The sequence below is a fragment of the Aptenodytes forsteri genome, unplaced genomic scaffold (assembly GCF_000699145.1).
Source record: "Aptenodytes forsteri isolate BGI_AS27 unplaced genomic scaffold, ASM69914v1 Scaffold324, whole genome shotgun sequence".
Taxonomy (NCBI): Eukaryota; Metazoa; Chordata; class Aves; order Sphenisciformes; family Spheniscidae; genus Aptenodytes; species Aptenodytes forsteri.
The window spans coordinates 608,444-632,105 of NW_008795485.1; the positions used below are offsets into that span (position 1 = coordinate 608,444).

The 23,662-nt window shown below is 42.7% G+C and overlaps 1 protein-coding gene across 1 annotated transcript in view; it reads right to left on the minus strand.

Annotated features, from left to right (window-relative positions):
- Window positions 1-6,403: 6,403 nt before the first annotated feature.
- CLMP (CXADR like membrane protein) overlaps window positions 6,404-23,662 on the minus strand; it is a 41,151-nt gene continuing 23,892 nt past the window's right edge. Inside the window, exons 2-7 of the mRNA XM_009281287.1 lie at window positions 12,522-12,679; window positions 11,624-11,825; window positions 10,621-10,788; window positions 10,124-10,246; window positions 8,365-8,506; window positions 6,404-6,919 (exon numbers count right to left, since the gene is read on the minus strand). Coding sequence (XP_009279562.1) covers window positions 6,625-6,919; window positions 8,365-8,506; window positions 10,124-10,246; window positions 10,621-10,788; window positions 11,624-11,825; window positions 12,522-12,679 — 1,088 coding nt within the window. The 3' untranslated portion in view covers window positions 6,404-6,624. The remainder of the gene's footprint in view (window positions 6,920-8,364; window positions 8,507-10,123; window positions 10,247-10,620; window positions 10,789-11,623; window positions 11,826-12,521; window positions 12,680-23,662) is intronic.

The following is a 23,662-nucleotide window of genomic DNA, read 5'->3' on the forward strand; positions in this document are numbered from 1 at the left end:
GGGTCCCGCCCCACGCGGCGATATCCGATTAACAGCGGAATTAACGGCAGGCGGATCAAATCCAGCCCGAAAAGGGCGTTTGGCTTTCCCGTAGGAAGGCTGGAGGTGCAAGCGGCCTACCCTGGGGCAGAGCCCTGGGAGATCACCCTCTGCCCCGAGAGGGAGGACGGCATTTCTCATTTTGGTGCTCGCAGCTCGTTGCCTAACGCTCCCCAAAGGCTTCCCACAGCATTTGCTTTCCCGTAGGAAGGCTGGAGGTGCAAGCGGCCTACCCTGGGGCAGAGCCCTGGGAGATCACCCTCTGCCCCGAGAGGGAGGACGGCATTTCTCATTTTGGTGCTCGCAGCTCGTTGCCTAACGCTCCCCAAAGGCTTCCCACAGCATTTGCTGCAGTAAATCTCGGTACCATAATCTACACCAGCAGCACGTTGCTGCTCTAATCCTCCATGTTCCATTCAACAAGGCAAAAGGCAATGTTCTCGGATTTCTCCCCACACCCTCATTCTCGCCCAGGCAGAGGAAACCATGTTGTCTGCGGTGTTCTAGGGTGACGCTGGTTTCTCCACAGAGCAGAATCCATCTAAAAAGTCCTACTTTTTAATCCACCCTAAATTTTTCTCATCCATAATCGGTGCTAATGCACCGAACCAAGCTAAGGGACGTGACACCCCTTCGTATGTCAGTGCTGCTCACTGCATGCTCTCGGCATGACTGACTTCAGTGGAAAGGAGATGGAGGCTCTGAACAGTGGAAAACGGCGGCTGTTCAGCGCCCTTGGGGATCAAGCGAGCAGATGGACGACTGCAACCATTCAGCTGGTCGCAGCGCCTTAGGCTGAAAGCTGATCAGAGGTCATAAATCACGTAAGGCCAGGCCCTAGCAGGAGTGCTGTGAATTGCATCAAATGTTTACATGGCATAAAATGCTGAGTGGAAAAGTCAGAGGGAGTCGCTAGGAGGAGGGGCTACACAAAACCCGTATCCTGGCCAGCCTCTGTGACCCCATGCAGTGGGAAACGGGGCAAAGGAACATCTATAGCCAGGGGTAAGAACCGCATGAAAAAGCATTTCTGGTGCCACCAGGCTGCTGTGGCAGATGCGGTGGGTGTGCTGACCCACGGGAAGTCACTCATGTCAAGCAACAGTTTGTGGCTCCTATTCTTGCTCTGCCATGCACAGGGCTGGAACGTGAATCGGGACCTTTGGGTGACAACAGAAGGTGTAGTCTGGAGTTGGAACTTGGGTGTACAAGGTTAGAGACGGGAGGTGCAGCAGGAAAAGGAAAGGGGCTCCGTATCGTAGAGCGCTAGCTGTCACTCTCCCATGCCTTTAAAGATAAGGGTGGTCAATACAAACCATCACCCCGTATCTGAACAAGGTGTACCATGCAAAGCGCACTCCACCCTGTCCAGAGTACAGGCTGCTGGAGCTCTCAACTCCCAGGCTACACGGGAGATGCTTCTCAGGCATGCAGTGCTAGCTTGCACTGAATACATCACACACCAAGTCTCACAGGAGCCATGCTGTTAGCAAGGGATTGTCTTTGCTTTTTCATCACACATATAATGTGTGTAAGGGAGCCATGCTGTTAGCAAGGGATTGTCTTTGCTTTTTTTTCTGTGTTTTTTTTCAATAATGGGCAGAATTTCAGTGGGACCTAAGAATAGCACTACCTGCACCCTGAAATTAAATGGTGACATTTAGATGTACAACCATACTTTGCACAGCAGACTGATAGCAAGTGAAGGCAGCCTAAAACAACAGTGAGTCAGTGCAGGGAGGAGGGCAGTTTGGCAAATGACTCATTACATCAGAAATTAAAGTCTGTTAACATATTACACAAAAGTAGCTCATTTACTGTGTATCAGAAAAATGAAGGCTCAGCAGGCTGGACACTGACAAGTATTCTGTGTGGAGTTTTTTTAAGTGATTAATTCCAACATTATTTTTTGAAGCTAATTTAGTACATTAGACATCAAGCACTGCTTCTCCTTTAAGCGTTTAAAACAGGATTGGGACGAGAGTGGAGATTATCAAGGACACGCTTCCTATTCACAACAACAGCATTTGTTATTTATACAACACTTGCATCTGCACTCCCCAGTTGAAGTTTGAAAATCACACATTTCCAAGGCAGTCCCTTCCCTTTTCCCACCGTGTTTTCCCCCTTCAGTGTACCAGTACAAACCGATCCAGGTTAAAAATAACCCAAGATTCCTGATACTGTACAAAAGTATGCAATTGCATAACCCCTCTCAAAATGTGTATCGCCTAATCAGGATTTTGGATGTCGTCAACTCAGGAGGGAGACAGTAATAGCGTTTCCTCATGAATCAGGGATAGACAGAAGGACACACCTATGAGACCACTGCGTTGTCACTGTGTTTTGTTTTAAATACTGTGTAATTATGTTGCAATTTTTACTCCCAGATTTCAGTAAAGAAGATTGCTGATGTTGGGAGACCTCTGCGCAAAACACCCCTGGGGAAAGAAGGCTGAAGCACTGCAAGAGAAATCAACCACAGTTATGTCTAGTTACCCTAAATTCCACCTACATCTCCCTGACCGGAGATTCCTGTTAGCTAGTTCAAAATGTTTATCTGCAGAGAAGATCTACACTATCTGAACACAGCTCTTAGTTGTTCAAGGTTTCGTTGTCCTCTCACGCCCAGTTCAGGAGATGAACTGAAACGCACTGGGTGGTTCAGAAGTAAAGTCGCAGATGCAGGAGTGGGAGGGCAATGTCACCAGAGGTTTGTATCTGTGTCTGCGCTGGCACTATTTACCATATTAGCTTGAAGCATCTACATCCTCAGCCAAAATACCTCAGGTGAAATAGCCGCATGGAAGTCAAAACACCCATCTACTTCAGTACACCCAAGGTTTCGCGTTATCTTGTACCACGTCACATAATTTAGACTGAAAAAATACCCAGGAAAAAGACCAGCTTCCCCACACTTTCTACGCAAGTACGTGTATAGTCCTTGTGAGCTTAAAAATGGTATTTTTGACTCCGTACTTTTTTTCCTTGGATTCAGCTTGACAGCATGTAACACATCATACCACATAAGATGGAGCATTAGTACATGTTTAGTTGAGCTGTAGCACTTGAGCTGCAGCATATTTATTTATAAAACAACCAAACAAAAAATAATTACGAAATCATTGATTCAAAGGAATCAATAATAAATATTTGCTTTCCTCTGAGTTGTTCAGACACAGTACAAATACACCAATTGTAGCAGGTAGAAGAGATGTAAGCTTAGTTTAGCTGCTGAGAAACAAAAGCAAGCTACGTAACATTGTATGCATTTAATCACACTAGTAATAACTGGTATATGACAGTAAATGCTTTAAGTACACTATTTTACAAAATAGAGTTTGGCTTATGGTTCATTTGCTTCCCTTGTGCAACTCCTGATAGTATCATCCGGAGCTCAGAAAATGTCCCTTTGAAAATAGAATACCTTTGAAATGATCTCCTTCTCATTTTTCCTTTGAGAAATGAACATTTCCCTTCGGGCTTCACGCTAGCAACTGAAGTGCAGAATTGACTTTGTATTCACCTGTGAGATCACTGAGGTGTGGTCTGAAAAGCACCGCGGCATTTCAGACTTAGTGATTTTTAAATCACCGTGGTGCCCACACTTTCTAACCAGGGCCACACATCTTTGCATCTTTGTTCCACGGCAGGAGATAGCCACGGTGCTTTTTCTGACACAGTTTGTACACAGGGCAGTCTGCACATGCCCGGACAGCGGGCACGGGTGCCACCTGCTTCCCGGCAGTGCTAGGAACAGCTGGGAATGATCACGCACACCAGGCTTCAGCAATTGCTTCCAACTAACTTCTTTTCCCCAAGGTCCATAAACCTTTCATCCTATGCAATCAGACAGATAGCTCATACGACAAGGAGCGACTTCTCTGCTCCAGGAGAGTTGGAGACCAGGAGAGGGCTGCCACAGCTGATCTGTTCTGCAGCCTATTCCCAAAGGCCTCCAGGAAAGACGCTGCCAGGAGCAGGCTGGGCAAATTCTCCTAGCCGGCAGCAAGTGGCCTCTGGGCTGTAGACAGAGCATCCTCCTCTTTGCTATTTGCAAGTCTGGCCTGTGACTCGAAGCTAACCTACAGCATTTGGTACTTGGACTGTAGCCAGCTCAACTGTGTGGATTGTTACCCTTATTTTGTGGTAATAAGCTTCTGGTTGCTCGGGCATGCATTGTTTACTGAGAAAAGCATTCCTGGTTTTATATGCATAGAGTAAGTATTCTCAGATGCAACACAGGTAACATTAAGCACAATAAGCAACCATAGAAGAAGCCACAAACTACTTTAGCAGTCCTGCTCATGCTCTTTGGGACTTTCCCAGCTCTGGAGTACCTTGTAAGCACTTTGGAGTGCCTAAGCCTTCAGGGTCCAGGAAAAAAGCAGCTGCAGAGGAATCCCAGACAGTTAGAGCTGCTGCTGCCAAGCACTGACAGTCACTACCAAATCCACCAAAACACAGCTGATCCAGGAATGTGCCTCTGGAGTACCCAGGGAAACTGTCTAGGTAAAATGACACAGTATCCAACACCAGGAGCTGTCACAGAAGTAGCAGCTTATCAAACACCTAATACTAGATGTCTCCTTTGTTTAAATCTGTGACTCAAGACTGCCTGCCCTGCACAACAGATCAGTCCTTTGTCCTGCCAAGGATGGCTAGGTTGACTCTGGGGTAGAGAGAGCAAGTGAAATTTTGGTATATGTGATGAAAATGGGTGACTGGTCCTAGGAAGAGAAGTTCTCAGATAGTATAGGGCAAGTTTGAAAACTATTTCCCATAAGGAAGTAGCCCAGGCAGGGCTTGGCTTTGATCAGACTGTCTAAGATCTCAAGCAAAGAAGCTAGAATTCTGGGTCTCAGTCAGAAAAGGAGATTAATTACAGTCCCTGGAGTGACAGAATTATAGATTTGTGGTTCTTCTGTGCTGATCCATCTCCGGTAGACTCATTCCACAAATTGGAGAAAACATTCCCTCCCTCAAATGAAAAAAAAAACCCACCTTTTTTTTAAAATTAAAAATCATCAGTCCAGGAATACAGGACTTAGTATCATCAGTCCAGGAATACACAAGCTTAGTATCTTGTGTGTAGCAGTGGTCAGAGCCAAGTCCTTCAGAAGAAAATACAAACAACAGAATTATGTGAGCATCTGCCTCCAGAGGAAGCCTGTGCCTACCTCCCATTGTTTCCTATTGGCCTTCAACTTGAAGTGTAAGACTTTATATTCCTTGGAAGTGTTTATTCCGGCTAATTTAATCACAGAAAATATTTTTATGATTCTTGCAATTTTTGAAGAGTCATGCTAAGGTTTAAGCCTCAACAATAGCACGTGGCCCAGCATTTGGTGTATAAATGGGACATTGCACACAAATATTTTCTAATGGAAGCAGCATTGTGCTTGTTTACCTGTCCCTGGTGTATTTTCCTATTGCTCTGTCACTCTATCCTTCAGTCTTACCTGGATGCCTGAAGGTCAGCTCAAGAATGCCGTTCGTTCAGTCTTGGGAAGAGCTCTCCATAAGGCTTCTACAGCACGGCTCACCCCAAAACTGGTGAATTCACAACCTGGCGATAGCAAAGATATCTTCCAAATGCTTCATCATGGCTTTTTGGTAGATTAGTGGCCCTCACTTTTTGAGGTGCTACCTTCATTCTGGATTCAGTGCCCAATTCTCATCACACATCTCATCATCACATCTGTGGCTCATTTGCCACAGATACCGTTCCAGTGGAGTTACTGCAGCTTTGCAGTGCTGACCATAAAAGCAGAGTGAGGCTCCTGACCGTATCTCTCTGGGTGCATCATTAAGTTTATTCTGGCAATTAAAGCGCCTCTGTTTCCTTGACATAAAGGGTCCTTTCTCTTTAGTACAGAGGTTAGTTCAGACACGTGCCTTAATACTGCATCTCTTGACCTTTTTGAGTGATCCTTTCATTTCTTTCCACTGTAGTTACAGCCTCCAAAAGTATTTCACTAGAAGACTGAATGCAGAAAACGTGAAGCATATATGTCAGTTCCCTTTGAGGTTGAACACCAGACTACCCTAAGCAGAGAGTCTGCCTCGAAATCTTCAGATAAGACAATGCATCTTTGAGAAGGTCCTCCAAAACCAGTACAACAGACTTTTCCCTCCCCACAAAACCTCTCTGGAATATTATGCATCTTTATGTCTCTCTTGATCCCTTTTAAAAAAATCCTGTGGTTTGGCTTCATTTCATTTGTACAGCGCTTAGCTGTTGTAGTTTTAAAATGCTCAGTGTTCCATTTCCAAAAAAGATAATTTAAAAAGAAGGCTCCCTTTTCCGTCAAATGTATCTTTCTTCAAAAAAAAAAATTCTGTATCAGAACCTCAGCTCAAATGTATCTTTCTTCAAAAAAAAAAAAAATTCTGTATCAGAACCTCAGTGCTGGAAGTTGTAAGAAAGAGTTGAGTGGGAGGGCTTCTTGTGGTGTGAATAATCACAAGTGATTAAAATTAAGCTGACCAGGAAGATAACTAGCTAATCTAACAATTCCTATGTGGCTGGTGTTACGTGAAGTGTTTCTGGACAGCAGGAGTCTCCAGACGGCTGGTGAGCAGTCACACGGTCTGGAACGCTCGGCTTTGGGCAGGCACCATGACCAGCGTTGCACCCATTTTCATCAGGTTAGTGTAGTCAACTTTCTTTGGCTCAATTTCTTTTCCTTCCGTCTCCCTCTGGCTGTACTGGGGAGGAGTTAGATGGGGAGTAGCTTCCGTTGACAAAGTCCGTTGACTGCGAGAGGCACTGTTGGCTGTCGACCTGGTTGAGGAGGAACCTGAACGTGAGCTCCTGGAACCAGAGGAAGAGGAACTGGGCTTGACGAGATGGGCCTTGGGTGCCTCTGCATCTTCTCTGCAATCAAACATATGACAGGGCTCAAATACCATGAGAACAGAAACGCTTATACATTTTACCAGACTGAATTGCTGCTGCAATAAGCAGTTGCTTATTGAAGCTGCAAATCACCAGGGCATGTTTGTCCAGCAGTTTGAGCAAGGTACAGGGTTTTCTGAATTCTGTGCTACATAACTTTGTGGACTGAACTCCCTGTTGCTCTGCGGAGCTATTGATCAAATGGATTTAGAATACATGCTGCACACGACTGGCTCTTTGTGTGCGGCTTTGAGGTCTGTGGAATGAATGCCAATTGTCAGTGCAAACAGTTCAGATAGAACTGTCTGCTCTGTAATTCTTACTCATAATGACAGATCACCTACACAGGACTAGCTGAGACCAGTTCTTCTAGTTAAAAAAAAAATGTGGGTATAGTGAAAGAAGTGCAAGAACTGGGCCCAGAGAGAAAGAGAGAGAAAGAGAGAAGAGGTAACAGTCATGCGTGAAAAGGTGATACAAGAGGCTGAAGCTCAAACTAAAAATAAAAAGGCAAGCAAGATTTGAAAGCAAAGACAACAGGAAAAAGGGAAGGGAAGAAATCAGCAGAGACTACCTTCTTGCTGGCAACCTGACCATCAGGCAGAGTAATCAGCTGCTGAATGGATTATAGAGATGCCTAATGGTACATAGATGTCATACGAGGGCAGGCAGTCTTTCACAAATAGAAATAAGGATGGAACAAGGCAAGGGGTTTCTTCAAGGGCAGGAGCAGCTAAAACTCATTCCTGGAAATATCTTTTTCCAGCGCTTTCCTTCCTGAGAAGTTTAGGCTTGATTGGCTAGAGACCAATCTCTGCTTAGGGGACTTAAGTGGCAGACCTCACATGCATGTAACAGATGCGTTCAAAGAACATGCGTCAGCATTCTTGGTACACCCGCTCAGGGCGAGGCTTCTCAACTCTGCATACAGCAGCTCAGGGGATTTTTCACCCTGAGCTAAATCCAGAAGCACAGTTGCTCAAAAGACTCAAGACTGTGAGAACCTGCCTGCCTCATAGCTTTGCCAACAGAAATTGCAATTGAAAAGAAAAACAAACAAACAAACCAAACCTCTCAGAACCACAATGGACAAGTGGGTTGAATTTAGTACTGGAGAGGATTATGCAAATGCTTTAAAATGCTGAAATTGCAAGCGTGAGAGAGAATATTTTGTTGAGTTTTACGCTGATTTGTCCTGGGGGAAAAAAAAGACATTTTAATCTATGTAATTTTCTGGAAAGTCTTCACAAAGATGATTCTCACAGTCAAGAAATTTGTCACTGGTATTTCAGAGAGACTTTAAAAGCTTTTTAGAACAACCTTTTAAGACACTAATACCTAGGTTACTTAAAACCGTAGTGAAAAGATGTGTAAAACTGAAAGAAGGGAGGGTGGGAGGTGGGGGATTAAATAAAAGGCGTTACCTGATTTCATTTGGTGCCTCCTCTTCCTCATATCTCTTCTTTTCTTTCCTCCTTATTGTCAGCCTCACCACCAGGAAAAGCAGGGAAAGTCCCACCACCACACCACAAACTGCTCCAGTGATCATGCCGATATTTTGTGCATCTGTTGTCCAGAAAACAAATGAGTTAGTTGGTAAACTCTCACTAGGGTCATACAGTCAGATTCCAGTCCACACTACAACTTATAGCACCAGGTATAAATCAGAACAGAATGTATTAGTCTACTTATTTAGGCGTGTCTCAACACAGAAGTTGAACCAGTTTATCTTCAGGCATTGGTTCTAAACCTGAGCTAACAGTGAGAAAAGTATTCACCTCTGGAAGGGTGGGATCACAAGTGCTATGCCTGCAGCTATGCGTCAGAATTGAAATGAGGAGGAAAAATCCTCTCATAGGAGCACAAAACCACAGAAAGTACAGAGACAGACAGGACAACCCACACGCGAAACAAAGCACCAAGCAGTTTCCTAGAGGCAGAAGAGTGTTTGAACAACGAATGTTTCCCCATGAGGATTTTTTTCCCCCTTCAACTCACCCTGAAATGATTACAATCCACTTGCAGAATGAATTATTCAATTGGGGAAAAAAGTGACCTGAGGGGGGTAGGGACGAAGAAGGAAAGGAAGACCATACTGTGCAGGTGCAAGGCATTTTTCATCCAAAATAACTAAGTGAATGAGAGAACACTTCCTAGTGTATATGGGCCCTTAGTTGATACTTTATGACAACTTCTTTTGATAAGAGCAGTTAGGTTGGGTTTGGCTGAAAGTTGTTTCCTTAAGGCTCATCCCTAAGGAGGGTTTAGCAAACCAAAGTGAGGTTTTAAACCAATTCAGTTCAATTGGCATAAAAGCTGTCTGGACGCTTTTACTTCAGATGCCTGAGGCGAATAAGTTTTCCTTGCTACATGACCACATTCCAGTTATTTCAGGCCTAGCTGGGCATAAAAATTCCAAAGCTATAGCATCTCCACGGAATAGACTTCACTATTAGCAGCCTTTTATCACAGCAGTTCCAGCTCCTGCCTATCTCTCCTGAGAGCTGCACATAAAAACCTCCTAAACTGTATTGTTTGGATTTGTCCTCAGTGCTGGTGCTAAATGCCACTCTTCCTTGCATGTATATGCAAAGACATGGATACGTAGACATGCACACACCCTTGATGGGGTTAGTCAGGTAGGACATCAATTTTAATCTCTGGTGTTCAGGACAGAATTCATCAAATCTGGATTAAAACCAAACTGTGTCAAAAGTTGCTTTTTATTCCACACATTACTCCACATCAAAGTCAGCCTTTCCAGCTGCCTTTAGATAGTTTACTGTCTCAAGTGCAACAGATAAGCAATTTGGAATTGGAATGATGGACTATCCACACGGAGATTTTATACTTGACAGTAATCTCATGCAATTGCTCCAGCCAGAAGTACCTCTAAAAGCTGGAGACTCTGGAACCTCTAACTCACCGTTTTTTCCCTCGTATTTCATTAGTCATTCTCAAAATCAAAATTTCTAACAGAACAAAACATCTGAGCTCAAATGATGTATTTACCACTTTAGGTTATACAGAGGACTGCTGTGCAAACCGTAAGTGCAATAAATAAGAACTAATTCATGTGATTCATGTATGAAAAGGCAAAAGCGTGGCACAGACTTTCCCAGTTGAGATGGGACAGCGCTGCTCATATGGTGGTGCGAATACTAGTTATGTGCCAATACTTACGCTGCACTGTCACCTGAACAACACAGCTTTCTTGTCCAGCCTCGTTGGTGGCAATGCATTGGTATAACCCTGTGCTCATCTGTGTAAGATTCTTCAGGAGAACTTGCCCAGGATTAGAAATGTCTGAAACAGGAAAAGCAACACCGGGATTAATCAAAAAAGACTAAGAAACCTTAACAGTGGATAGGACACAGAAGCACAAATTGAACTTCCAGATCGATTCAGTTCAAGAACAATCAATGATGCCTCACAAAAGATCATTTGTCAACCTTCAGCCAAACACTAAACAAACTCCTCAGGCAATTCCTTGTTCAGGGTGGAGCACAGCACAACGTCCAGCTGCAGTAGTGAGAGGTACTGGTATACGGTTGCTATCACTGCCATCAAGCGATTCCCGTTTAAAAAGCAGGCACTTGACTGTACATGTGCATGTGCACGTGGGCGGTTATCTGGCTTTGAGTGTACCGAGAGCTCTAAGAGGAAATGACCTGACTTACTGACTCTTGATGTAGGCGGGAGATGTTCAGCTCTCTCATCTTCCTCATTTATGCGCTGCCATCGGTAGGAGATGGGTGCAGTGCCAGAGGCGGAACGGCACTGCAAGGACAGTTCCTTTCCTTCCAACAGCTCCCCTTCTAGCCAGCATTTGGGCTTGGAAGGTTTTTCTAGAAGAAACAGAAGACAGGTCATGCAAATACAGCAAACTATTTTCTCGGTGGAAAACCCTTTCTTTGGCAAAGTACGTCATTTAAGCAGCTTCCAAGAGCTGCCTTCTCTGGAATGCATTAAGGAATTACACACCAGTGATGTTTGTTAGGGGACTTTAGCTGCAACTGTGTGCAACTTCATAGTGTAAGAAGTGGAGCTGGCTGGCTCAGAGATAGAAATGACACATTATAATACTCTGGGGCAGTCTGCCCCATGGATACTTGCATCAGTGGAGCTGTATCGCTGCATTCCTCTTCTAGGTACTATTTAGAGAACGTCCTTTCCCTCCCTCTACTTCTCCATTTCTTCCTCCTCCCCACAGCATCTGGCAGGCCACAGCACTTCTTCCATGGGATGCTAGTGTACGTGAAAAAGCCAACCAATAAACTGAAATCAGGGAAGAGGAATGCTAACCCCAGCAGCTTATTTGTCACCTCCACTGACTTGGATCAGTTTGGGGTCCTGGGACACGAACCCAGAGTCCTCAGCAGGAGATCTGGACAGGGTGATTGCCAGCTAAGCTAGAATATCACTCTAGTTTGCGTGATGAGATCATAGAGATAATTTGGAAAGAACAGTTCATATGATTTTGCAGGTGATTATACTTACCTCAGAACAGTTCTTTAGGCTCTTCCTGTGTCCTGTCCTTTGCCAAAAAATGCAAAGGCAGATATGGACAGTGAAACCTGATCGTGAGATGTCTTTGTATTTATACCCCGCTGAAATAAATCTCTCTACAGGAAATGAGTCTAGCGATTTTTTCTCTTTGGAAGAACAATAAAATGATCTTACCTACAACCTTCAGGGTGATGCGAGCCCATTCGTACTGCCCAGCATTTTTAACCTTACATATGTACTTCCCCGCATCGCTGGACTGCAGGGATATGATCTGTAAGGATGCATCTCCAGCAAGGAAGTTGGATGTGAAGGAAACACGTCCTTTCTGTTCCTCATTCAGGTCATCATAAACACGGCCTCCAGAGTAAGTGATCACCTGAGGAGCAAAGACTGATCAGCCAGTTGTAATTTTACTTTCACACGGAACAACAAATCAAAGCATTTTCAGGAACTGCAGACTAAGGGTCTGCATGGTTAAGTGACTTGCCAAGGGTCACACAGGAAGCCTGTGGCAGGGTGGAAAATTAAACCTGGATTTCAAGTCTGAGACTGATACATAAACTGTATTTATGCTAGAGATTTATACTGCAGCATTTATACTAGTGTCAAAATAGACATCGGCTTATACCATAATATATATAAAAGCGGTCTTTAATTTTGGCTGGTTTTGGCTAGCTAATTTAAATTACTGCAGACCTGATTCTTATAAGTACTAAACAACTGTATTTTTTCCTGAAGCCAAGGTTTCAAAAACAGCCTACAAAATCCAAGGTCATTTCTGAATACCTGAAGGGCAATTCTGAAGTTTATCCAATGATGACCGATTACATAAGAGTACTAGTTTAAAGAAAACTCGATTGCAACACAACCTGTTCCAATACAGCGTGTGTGAATATCAAATAACTTTTATACATTATAAATCTCTCTAAATAAGTCAGCTGTGTTTTCTAAACACTGCTTACTTCATCAGAATAATTTGCAAAGATCATCACAGAAGTCTCTTTAAATCAATACCTGCTGCTGATGTCAACATAGAAATAAGACGATTTTCTCAGCAGATGGCTGAACCTACCGCTTTTTGTACTGTTTCGGAAATGTGCAGCAGCCACTCAATATCCAGGCTCCCTTGCTCCAGGAGGCCCAGGCGATGGTGACAGGGCAAAGTCACGTTTTCTTCAGCCACTCTCTTAAATTCAGTCTGAGCCTCGGACAGCCAAACAGAACAGGAAGCTGAAAGACAGATGCCAGTGGTCAGAAGCCAGGATTAAGGATGCATCTCTACACTGACAAGTGTTGCTAGCTTAGGTTTCACTGGATTCTTCCTCATTTGCTTCGCAGCATCAAAGAAAACCCAACAGCTTGGCTTCCTGGACAGATTGCAGCTGATTAAGAGGGACACCTATACATACATAGGCAGTTAGTTTCGCACTAATATTTAAGCATGAAGAACAGATGGCTTCATATTCCAGAGCTGTCAATACTAAAGTCGCACCCACATCTTCTATGCACTCAAAATTTCAGATAACCTCCTTGGGTTTGCCTTCACCTTTTATTACCTTAATTAATAAGCAGTACTTCCACCCAGAAGACCTTCAGAGCCCACCGCTTTATTCCCATATCAGTCTGACAAGGCTCGGAGTCTCTTCCCTAACACTGGATGATGTTCGTTGCGTGCATTTCAGCACTGGAAATAAGAGACCAGCCTGGAAACAAGAGGGTTAACCTTAAGAAAGGCATGGTACAAGTAAGCTAGTGAAGCATCTTTGAATAGCAACGTCAAAAAAAATCATAAGTTGTCAAAAACGGTTTGTCAGGATTTAAAAAAAAAAAAAGGGGGGGGGAAATTGCTAAGCTGAACCACTAGAGGGAAGCAGAGCCTTCTAAATGTTAGCCAGTAAAACCCAAACCGCATATTAACTCCCTAAAACCTGGAGCAGGAGACAGTGCGCTGCCGAAAAACATGATGTTCAACCAGCACCGCATTAGTCACTGCGTAACTCGCAATTTCCTTCCGAGTTTCCTTCTGTACTGCATCCCTACTAAAACTGAACGAAATCAGGGGTCGATTCTTGGCTTTGCCCATCTCCAACTTTTGGTAACACATGGACTCACCATGGTAAATTCAAACTCAATTAAAACTGACCCAAAAAATCAGAGGTATGGAAAAATTACGGGCATTTAGGTCAGGGACCCCCAGGTCTGCTATGACACCAAATAAAAAAATTTCCAACTAAGTTTCCATGGGGATTTCTGGGGCACAAACACCATCTGCCTTTTGTGTATGAATCTTCAGAGTGCAGTTGGGTTGTTCTTCAGTTTTGCTGTGCAAGAAGAAAGCCTAAAAGCATTTTTTTTCCCCTGTGAAATGATGTGAGATGAAATATCTTGCTTCTTGGACCAATTATTGTGAAACTGATGAAAACTCTGAGAGTTGGCAGCACTAGGAAGTCATATGTGTGATTGAACACACAATCCTGTGATTACATAGCAAGATTACTGGCAAGAGCATAAGCTCTAGTTACATAGGCTAAATTTGTTCCTATAGCTTGTATTTAAATAGTGGATCTTAAACCTTTTCTTTAGGTTAAAAAAACACAGGAAAAATTACATCCAACATGACACTTCCTCAGCTTTTTCTGTTTCTTCAGGACCAACTCTGGTTTTAGAAAATTCATTCTGTTCCTGCTCCCGTTCTCAGATCTGCCTCCGAGTTGTTAGCATGACCGTCTCTCAGCTCCTGAGCTTCTGATATTTAATCAATACTTGCCAAGCGCTTCTATGAAAGGTATCATCTACTATGTGCACGCACATATATAAAACACCTTGAATTTTAAGACAGGTGGAGTCTTTCAAAGGATTAAGCTCTCCTCCCCCTACGTGGATCTCTGCATGCATCGATGAGAGTGAAAGCTCCTTTTCAGCCACATTAGCTGCTTTCTTTAAAGGGAAAATTAATCCAGTTTATCACTGGATTCACTAGTCTCAAAGCTCTATCTGCCAAATACAATTATACATTCTGCCTAAGATGAACGCCTGCTTTCTCCTACAGCCCACATTGCTGCGGGCTGCCTTCATTAAAACGCTGACGCTCACTACATGACTGATCAATAAGTTTAATTTAAGCACCACAATAGTGAGCATTCACATAACATTTGCAGCATTTTCAAAGTCCTGTGCCAGCAGAGCACTGAGGTTTTGTGCACACCTCACAGGGTATTCTACATTTTAAAATGTAGTTTTACATTAAAAGCCTTGATCAGGATTTATAAATCACCTTTTGAAGGAGTACAACAAGCATCATTTTCATTCCTCTCCAGCTTGGACAGACTGTTTTTAGGAGAGCTCACACCTTGGTCTGTTCTTGTTGCCCCCAGCAAACATGCTCTCGATTTAAGAAAGAGCCCCGTGCCTATAAGCTCATCTCCTAAATGGGAATAAGATCAAGGTGACATCCAGTGAGAGTGACTGCAGATTTCTAAAGCACCCTTTGGTTTTTCAATCATGCAATCAGTTATTTGGAGCTGATTCACCATTAAACTGATAACCAGATTGTCACACACATTGCATACTTTTCCATGACGTGTCCATCTTATTTAAATAAATTTAAGATGTCCCCTTAGTCCTTATTAGTTCTTTAATAATACCCACGAACTCACAAGGGAGTCTGTAAGTTTTGCAGGTGTTCTAGACAAAAGCCTCACTTTATTTTCTTTCCAGTCATCATACCTGTACACAGTCAAAAGCAAGCTCAAAACACAGCTTCATAAAAGTACCCGACATAGGGTGCCAGTTATGGAAATTACCCATGCAAAATCCAAAGAGAGCTCAATGTGAACAAACCTTATGCCTTTCAATAGTTTGGGTAGGGTCTCACTGTAGCAAGCAGCAATGAAATGGAAATTTACCTTTAGATATGTGCTAGAATTTACGGTATGTGCCTCAGAAAGAAAAAGGAACTAGAGAACATATCCAAGCCCCCTCTAAGTGTTTTATTATTCAACAAAGAATAAACGTCCTCTGAAGTTCTCTCGTATTTGTGTAAATGAGATCTAGCAAGAACAGGACAAAGAAATGAGATTTTGCTCATAATGCTTTTACCATTTATTCCCCCCCTCCTCAGTTTAAGTTTCATTCCAATGAGTACTAAAGGAGAGTGCTTATGAACAACCCCTTACAGCAGCAAACACCTCCATGTACTGGCCAGGACATACATTGGCTAGTTTGCAAAAAGAGCTTTTGCTCTGCTGGATGGGTGCACAACCGGCTCCATACCTTTCCCCCTTAAAGAGCTCCGCAGCCACACGAGGGCAGAGCCTACTCAGAGTAACGCCTTAAGGGCTGGCTCCAGTAGACAATAGAATAAGACAACAGACGATTTTCCCAGAAGTCAGATCCAAGAGCCTCGCTCAGTAATGCCACATATATGCAGGCTCCGCAGTTCTTACCCCCCAAAAAAAAAAAACAACCCCTCTTCCCCTTCCACATCCTGTGTGCGGCTCTTTACACTGCAAAGAGCAATTTGGGAATTGCTTCTTTCAGCTTTACTCAGCCCATGTCCCATGACTTCAGAGAGAAGTTGGTTTGTTTTTCCCGCAGAGCAGGAACCCTAAGCTTATTGCAGCTGCAGCATTTTGAAAGCATTAGCCATGGGCCTGAAAAAAAAAAGTGTTGGGTGTAGCGCCAGGCTTGCTGACATCGCACAGGCAATGCAGTGTTCTGCATTGTAATGTTTAAATATTTGCTCTATTGTTCAGAAGAAAACAACTCACCCAACAGCCTGCAGACAAGGGAGAAAGATTGTCTTTCATCCTACATTGATGTTTTAAATATCCAAGGAATACAGAGCAACAAATATTTTGAACTAGACCAAAGCTGGCACACCTAAACAGACAGTACTCAAACAGCACAAGCACAGATTTACCAAGGGAAGGGCACAGATTGGGTCAGGGCATAGAAAGGGATTTCTAGCCCTCTCAATAACAGGCCATGCTGCCTTGCATGCATAGCAGATTTTAAAGAAAAAAAAAGTGTGGACAATATCCTGCATCTTTCTCATGCCAAGTATGTCCCAGAACTCTTTTAAACATTTTTAAAGGACTACTGACTTTGAATGTATCCCAGACATTACAAGGGGCTTTGAATTTCAGAAGTCTGCCCTTTGAAATGGACATAGGGAAGGAGCCATCTCCTGTGCAATGCAGCAAGTGCTGAGCAAATTGGGACCACGTATTTAGCTTCATCACAGATTATGACCACCCAAAGTGTTTTCACATCTGAATCCTTAATGTGATCACACATGCTTTCATATACATGCTATTATGAAGCTCAGTTTTGTTTTCACATCCATTTAATAACAAGTATATACACAAATGCACATATATACCAACAACATCAAATATGCATATCTCCAAGGCACATAAACATACAAGCAGAATCAAAGTGAAAAATACATCTTTTACTGACATTATTTGTAGGCAAATTCATGTGCTAAAAGCTAAAAAGCTTCCAGATTTAAATCTTTCATTAGGTTCAGAAGGTTTGAATTAGGGAGCAATGCTAAATATAGATTATACTTTTTAAAAAGTAATAAGTTGTGCTGTATCAACTTAACTGCTGGAATTAGGAGGAACAGCCTAGAAAAGATTCCGAGAATTGAGACACAAGAAATCCATAATGATGCTTTGTAAACTTGGCCCAAACCATACCTACACCAAGTTCATTTAACATGTGAATATCCAAAATGGGTCTTGAAAAATTTCAGTTATTCCAGGAACTTCTGTGAAGTTTATTCAGCTACACTTTTTATAATTTATTTTGGCTTTTTATCAAAGATGACATTTGCAACAGACTATTCCAAGACACTGATATCCAAGGAGGAGAAGAAATACAACCTGTAATTTTCCTGCAACTTGAGACATCCTGTACTAGCACCAGACAGAGGGAAGCGACTCAGGAAGCAACTCGAATCTGCTGCGGAAGAAAACTTTCTTCAATACAACAGCAAAAGCAGGAATTCCAATAGTATCTACACACACAGCTTATATCACAGGTGAAATGGAAATTGTGCTAAGTGCTCTGTCTGCTTTTGTTCATTAATATCAAAATGTTTCCTGGATGAAAGTGTGACAGGAACAGTGAATTGGCCACTGTTGTCAAGATATATCACATCCTTTCTGAAAAAAAGAACAGTCCCCTACAGACAAGTTCTCAAGTGTAACCAATAATTTTGTGGTCTGATTTTGAGTCCTTCTTGGGATACTCTTAAAAGAATTATTTTCACATCTGTGTGATTCCACTATCTGAAAATGAGGTCCTTCTGAGAAGAAAGTTTTGGTCCTGTAGTCTTCCGAGTAACACACATTCTTCTCAAAATCCAGGCAGGCTGTTGGAAAACACCACCTCAGTGCATCCAACAGTCCTATGCTATAGCTGGTCTCAACTAGATCTGCAGGCTGAACTGCTTGTATAAGTACTTCATTTTAGTCAAAGTGATCCAAATTAGCAAAAACTTTCTACTTAAACAATTAAAATTAGCCCCAAAAGAATATCCACAGAATTATTCTGGCTTGTAGTCTTCCTCCAGCTGAATAATCCTGCACATTTTACTCACTTGTTGTTGTGCTAAAAACATTTATCCCACTCAAAGTATTTGAAAACAGAGTATCTGTCTAAATTAGATATATACAAGAATAATATGTTTGCTAAGTAAGAAACAAAAAGCCCAGGACAGCCTGCCATGTTGCAACTTTGAACCACTCCATGCCAGGAATTTAAGACATTTCACATCTGTTGGAGTTTGATCTTGCTACAGTCTTGTAGGAAATTATTTACTAAGCTTCTTTATGGAAAAGCAAAAGCCTGCCCCCCACTCTGTCCAGTGGTAAGGAGCAAATGCTGAGCATTTTACAGTAGGCAAATTTAGAGTTTTACATACTTAAATAGGAGGTTGACAACTACTTTTATGGCCAAAGAATTACATCTTAAGTAAAACTTTGAGATGCTTGAGTGACTTGGAAGCTCAAATCAGCTAAGTGCTAAAGACACTACAGACACCAGCTCTATAGTTAAGTATTTAAGGCTCAGTAGACCTTAAAATTAAACTCTCTATTGAGAAACCAAACATTCTCCCCCCACTATTACTGTTCAGTAATGATGACAGACACACACATTAAGGCTTTTGTCTCACCTTTGACTCTTTTCCCCAGTTTCTGCTGTGGATAAACCAAGACAGGGGATAGCTGTGTTGGTTTGTTCCAGAGCTGTAAGGAGAACCCACAAGGTCAACACCCCCTGCTCACCCTCAGACCACACTAGCCCTAACAGTTAGTTACTGTGACAGCATTTTAGGCCAAAATAAATATAAAATGGTGTCTTCTTACAGACAGCTATTTTGCATTCTTTGCGCAAGGGAGGAGAAGCTGGGGGCAACCGAAGTCTCCTAAGGATAATTAACTCAGCCAAGGCTGTGCTCTGGGACATCTGCTTTCTGTATTCCTTGGCTGGCAGAGACATAAAGGCCAAAGGTCACCTTCTCCCAAGAGCTCAAGTGCTCCAAATGACCAAGACCTGGCCCCCAGTGCATGCTGCCTGCAGCCTGCTCCCCTCTGCCTCCCTTTGATTTCAGGAATTTGGTTGTGAAGCAAAAGCATCTCAAATAAGAAAAATGTGAGCTAACAGTCAGTCAGCTCCCGCAAGAACAGGCTAGCTGTGTTGAAATAAAGGTCAGCCTATCCCCATCCACATCACATTGCAGAGGTTCTCTGTAATTGGAACCACATGTGCTTGGGGCTGAGGTTTGAGGAGGCTGTTAAAACAGAAAGCAAAGGGGAAGAGTCCTGCACATTGCTGAGTTTCCAAGTGGTGACGTGAAGCATTTGGAATTGAAACTGCCGGGGAGCTAGGAAGGCCCAAGGAGAACAGAAAAAGCAACATTTCACAAAGCAAAGCCTCTGATTTTTAGAGGTTTGCAACAACTAAGCAAGAGTGCAGGAAGGGGCTAGAATTTGGCTGGTGATACACAGGCTCCTACCAACAGAAATATCACCAGCTGCAGAAGCACAGGCAGTTGGCCACCAATCCTTCCCTGGGCAGTCTTGGATGAGCCAAGGAAATGATCTGTGGGATAGCTGTTACCAGCATAGTGGCAGTGCACACGATGTGGGTCTAAATACACTATGTCTTCACACCGCCCCTAGGCACAATTGAGATGGTCCGCCCAGTGCAGGTCTGGGTCTCACAAACAGCCCCACCAGCAAGGATGCAATATTCCCTGGGGAAAACTCAGGGTTTCTCTAGAAGATTGAAGACAGATGAAAGACTGATCCTGCAGTACCCAGTGGCCACATGCAATCTAAGGATCTTACCTATACATTCCTAGAATCAAGAGGTATAATTCTGTCCCTGAAAATGCCAACAGGAAGTTTGCCTTCAGCACCAATGCCCACAATTGAATCCAAAGCATGGAGAAACTTTGGAATATTGGAAAAACATTGAAGCTTTCCATTACCTGAGGATCTTCACAGGCAGCCAACAGCTATGTATGTACTGTGGCTGTCCTTTTTCTCATCGCATTTTAAAAATCAAGTGTGAGTAGGAGATTCTGAGTTTACATCCCTGGAGACAAAGAACAGGAAACAAGGCATCAGAACGGCATCTTCCTATTTAGTGGTTCACAGAGCGTAGGGAGGAATGTGTGAAGTCCCTTAGCCTTTAGTCCAGGCAATTTTATCAGTAAAATGGTCCAGGTGTCTTCTGTTTACAGTAACACAGCTCAGCTAAGCCTTTCAGTAATGCAGCTGGTGATTTCAAGCTGTGTAGACTACATCTGTACAGAGAGCTTGTCAGTACATATCACAGATTCCTTGGGGGCTGAAACACCTACGGCTGTCTGATACTCCCTTTCTCTGCAATCATCTCTGGGCTGCTTTGTGTACCTTACAAAGCCTGGTATTGAGGAAAGCAAGAGAACAAGACATTCCACCCCTAAACATCAGAAATTTCACTCCTTTTGCCTGGTTTCAAATAAGGCTTGAAAGTATGAGAAGAAAGATGGTTTCAGTAGTAATTTCTAGGGTGTCTTCTGTCTGACAAGTATGCTTAGGCCTCAGTCTTCCAGTAAGCCTGTTGGTGCTGTCAGTTCACAGACATAAAAACTAAAGCACACAGAAATGATCTACCCAAGGCAGACACCAAGCAGAATACAAACCAAAAGACAGCAACAAAACTGTTTTCAAATGTGTTTCACAAATGTTAGCATTTGTCCATCAGATCTTTCTTCACCAATTTCAAAATCCAAGGAGTAGGTTGCATCAGCTGAGGTAACTCTGAAAAAATCGGGGAGAGAGGAAGAGACTTGAGATGTTGATAAAGATTCCCAATAAAACTATTCTTGTACTGATGATTCCCTCTCCTTTTTTCCTTAGCATCAAAGTGTAAGATACTAACCAGACAGCACTGAACTGATTGTGCTTTTCTGCTGCTTTTTATCATAGAAATTCAACTTGTTTTAAGCTTACCAAAAAAGGTACCAAGAAACCCTGAAGATATTCACAAGTAAACTTCATGCCTTTCTGCATCTTTCACTCACAGAGATTTTCAAAGTTGGTTGTAGTTTTAAGGTACAGGTTTCAGTCCCTGTTCAGCACATCTGTGTTACCTCAACGAGATGTGCAGTTGCATACTCATAATTGCACATAACATGGTATGACATCTCACTTATCCACTACAAGCACTATTAATATGATACAAAATGAATGCCTAATGTATTAGCACTCTGTCACTTTTCATATTCACTCAATCTCAAATCCTCAGCTACAGCCTACCCTAGGGCAGAAAGTAAACAGCAGCAGCTCCTCCCCATCACCCCCATAAGTCTTGTGAAAGAAATACATTAAACTCTGCAACACTTCTGGGATGAATACAAGGTGCAGTCCTCTGGTCTGAGCACAGGACCAGGAACAACAGCAGCTCAACTTGAGAAGAGTTATGGTTACAGATACTGTCTACCCAGCTGTCTGCAGCCTCTGTTTTTCCACCAATGCTATAGTAGCTAAGATCAATTACTTTCTATTTACTGAACCCATCAGAGATTAGAAAATTAAAGAAACCTCATTCTCTTAAACCTCACCCTTGCACAGGCTTCAGTATGAACCAGAAGGAAGAAAAAAGATAATCAGGTTCTTAATTATCTTATTACTGATTCAACTCCCTCCCTGTGTCTTTCCTAGAGTTTGGCATGACAGCATACCAGCTGCAAGCAGACTCTGGGAACAGATACATCTTTTCTCTAATTTTTTCCACTGTTACCAGGAGTTTGGCATCTGGACACATACATTAAGGAGTCAGATGAGTAGAGGCGGAGCTCTGTAAATCCCACTTTCTGAATCAGAGCTACAAATTAAGCAAGTGGGAATTACTGAGAAATGCAAACCCCACTGTAAATGCTGGAAGAGACACCCACCAACTGCATTTTAGGAAGCTGGCATCACACAGACAATTCTCTAAATCTCTACACACTGAATATTAGTTCGCATTGTACTGAAGAAAGTATGATCTTACATTTGGTGAGGGCCTGTGCTCAAAAGGATCCCGAGGTTTTTCCCAGTAACATTTACAAACTAAAGACTAGACTGAATACTATACTCGTGAGAACTTGCATTACTTTAAAAGAGACAAGCATAATTTGAAAAGCATTCTCCCTTCAGAGGGACAGCTTTCCAAAGTGGAGCACAACAGCTATCTTAACTGACAACACTGCACAGCTGCTGCAAGTGATTCTGAAGTTAAGAAAAGGACTGAAGAGTCAGACACAGGAAATAAGGAAATGTTATTTAACACAAAATACAAAGTATGATAGATTCTTGCATATATATATTTTTCCATGACTATCAGGAGCACAGCTGAACCTAAGGCATTCTTGTGCACTGACAATAGCCAGAGATGGTGAAGTCTGAGGAGGATTCCACTACCCACAGGATTGCAGTTTGTGAGCTGAGGGCCAAATTCCAACTTCTGGATCCATTCCACTTGACAGCAGCCTACAATCCTAAAAAGGACTTGACTATTCAATAGTGTTACATTAATGAAGTTGGTTAAGTGCAGCAACAATGCTGCAACTTAAGAAATAACATAAGAAAATGAAGAATTACTCAGGTTTTTTTGCTTCTGTGAAAGTTTTGGAACATTTAAGAACTTGTGGAAAAGCATATTGTTTATTGGTTTTCAGCTGTCTACCTATTTACTTATAAACCTGGGTTATTTCTTTTTTAATCTTAGTGTAGATTTATCAAAGCCCTAGTCTTATTTTGAAAGTTCAAAGCATGAATAAAGTTACCATGTAAGATGCTTGGAAAAGGCGTAAGGACTAAAACAGAAAGCAGACCCATTTCACTTCCCTCAGAAATAGAAGCATACTCAAAGTACTGACTTTTTAAATCCAATTTTAACTGGCTTTCAGACATGCAGGTGGAAAGACTAAGACAAAGCTTCGGTATTACCTGAGCTAAATAAAACCTGCAAACTCTTGGGGGGGACAACAGGGAGGGATACTATTGCACAGTTAAACAGCTCGGAATCTAGCAGAGCTGAACCACACTGAACTATTTTATTTCTAATGGTCATATCATCTGCAATAGGAATAAGATTGGTAGGGAAGCAGATTTTCTTCTCTACTCACCATAGGGCTCCAATGCCAGCAGCTGAAACATGTGTTACATATATTTTGCATGTTTGCAAATACCAAGGGCTCTGCAAAACAAAAAAACCTGCAAAAGCCTAGGGCCAATGCTAGAGGAAACCCTGAGTGAGAACACGCAAGTATCATGCCTGCCAAATATTCCTGTGACCTTTGCTCAAAAGAACAATCTAGTTTTCCTCCGGCACGCGTCCCTTTCCTAAAGTGAAGGATGCCCCAAGTAACAGAGAGGCAGAGCCCTTTGTAAAAACAAGCATTGGGTATCAGCATTCTGAGAGCAAAAGAGCCCTCCCTGAGAGCTATAGTACATCATCCAGCTCTGGTGAGCAAGCACAATGTTTCCAAGATGCTGAACAGGAAGAGGGGTTTGGACAAGGAGGAGGGTAAAAATGGGATTCAGGCAACAGTTGAACAAATCTGCTAATTGGATGTGAAAAGGTCAGGCATCTTATCAAGAAACATACTGTAAAGGTCAGGTGAAGTATACAGAAGTAAGCCTAGGAGGAATGGGTAGCACACAT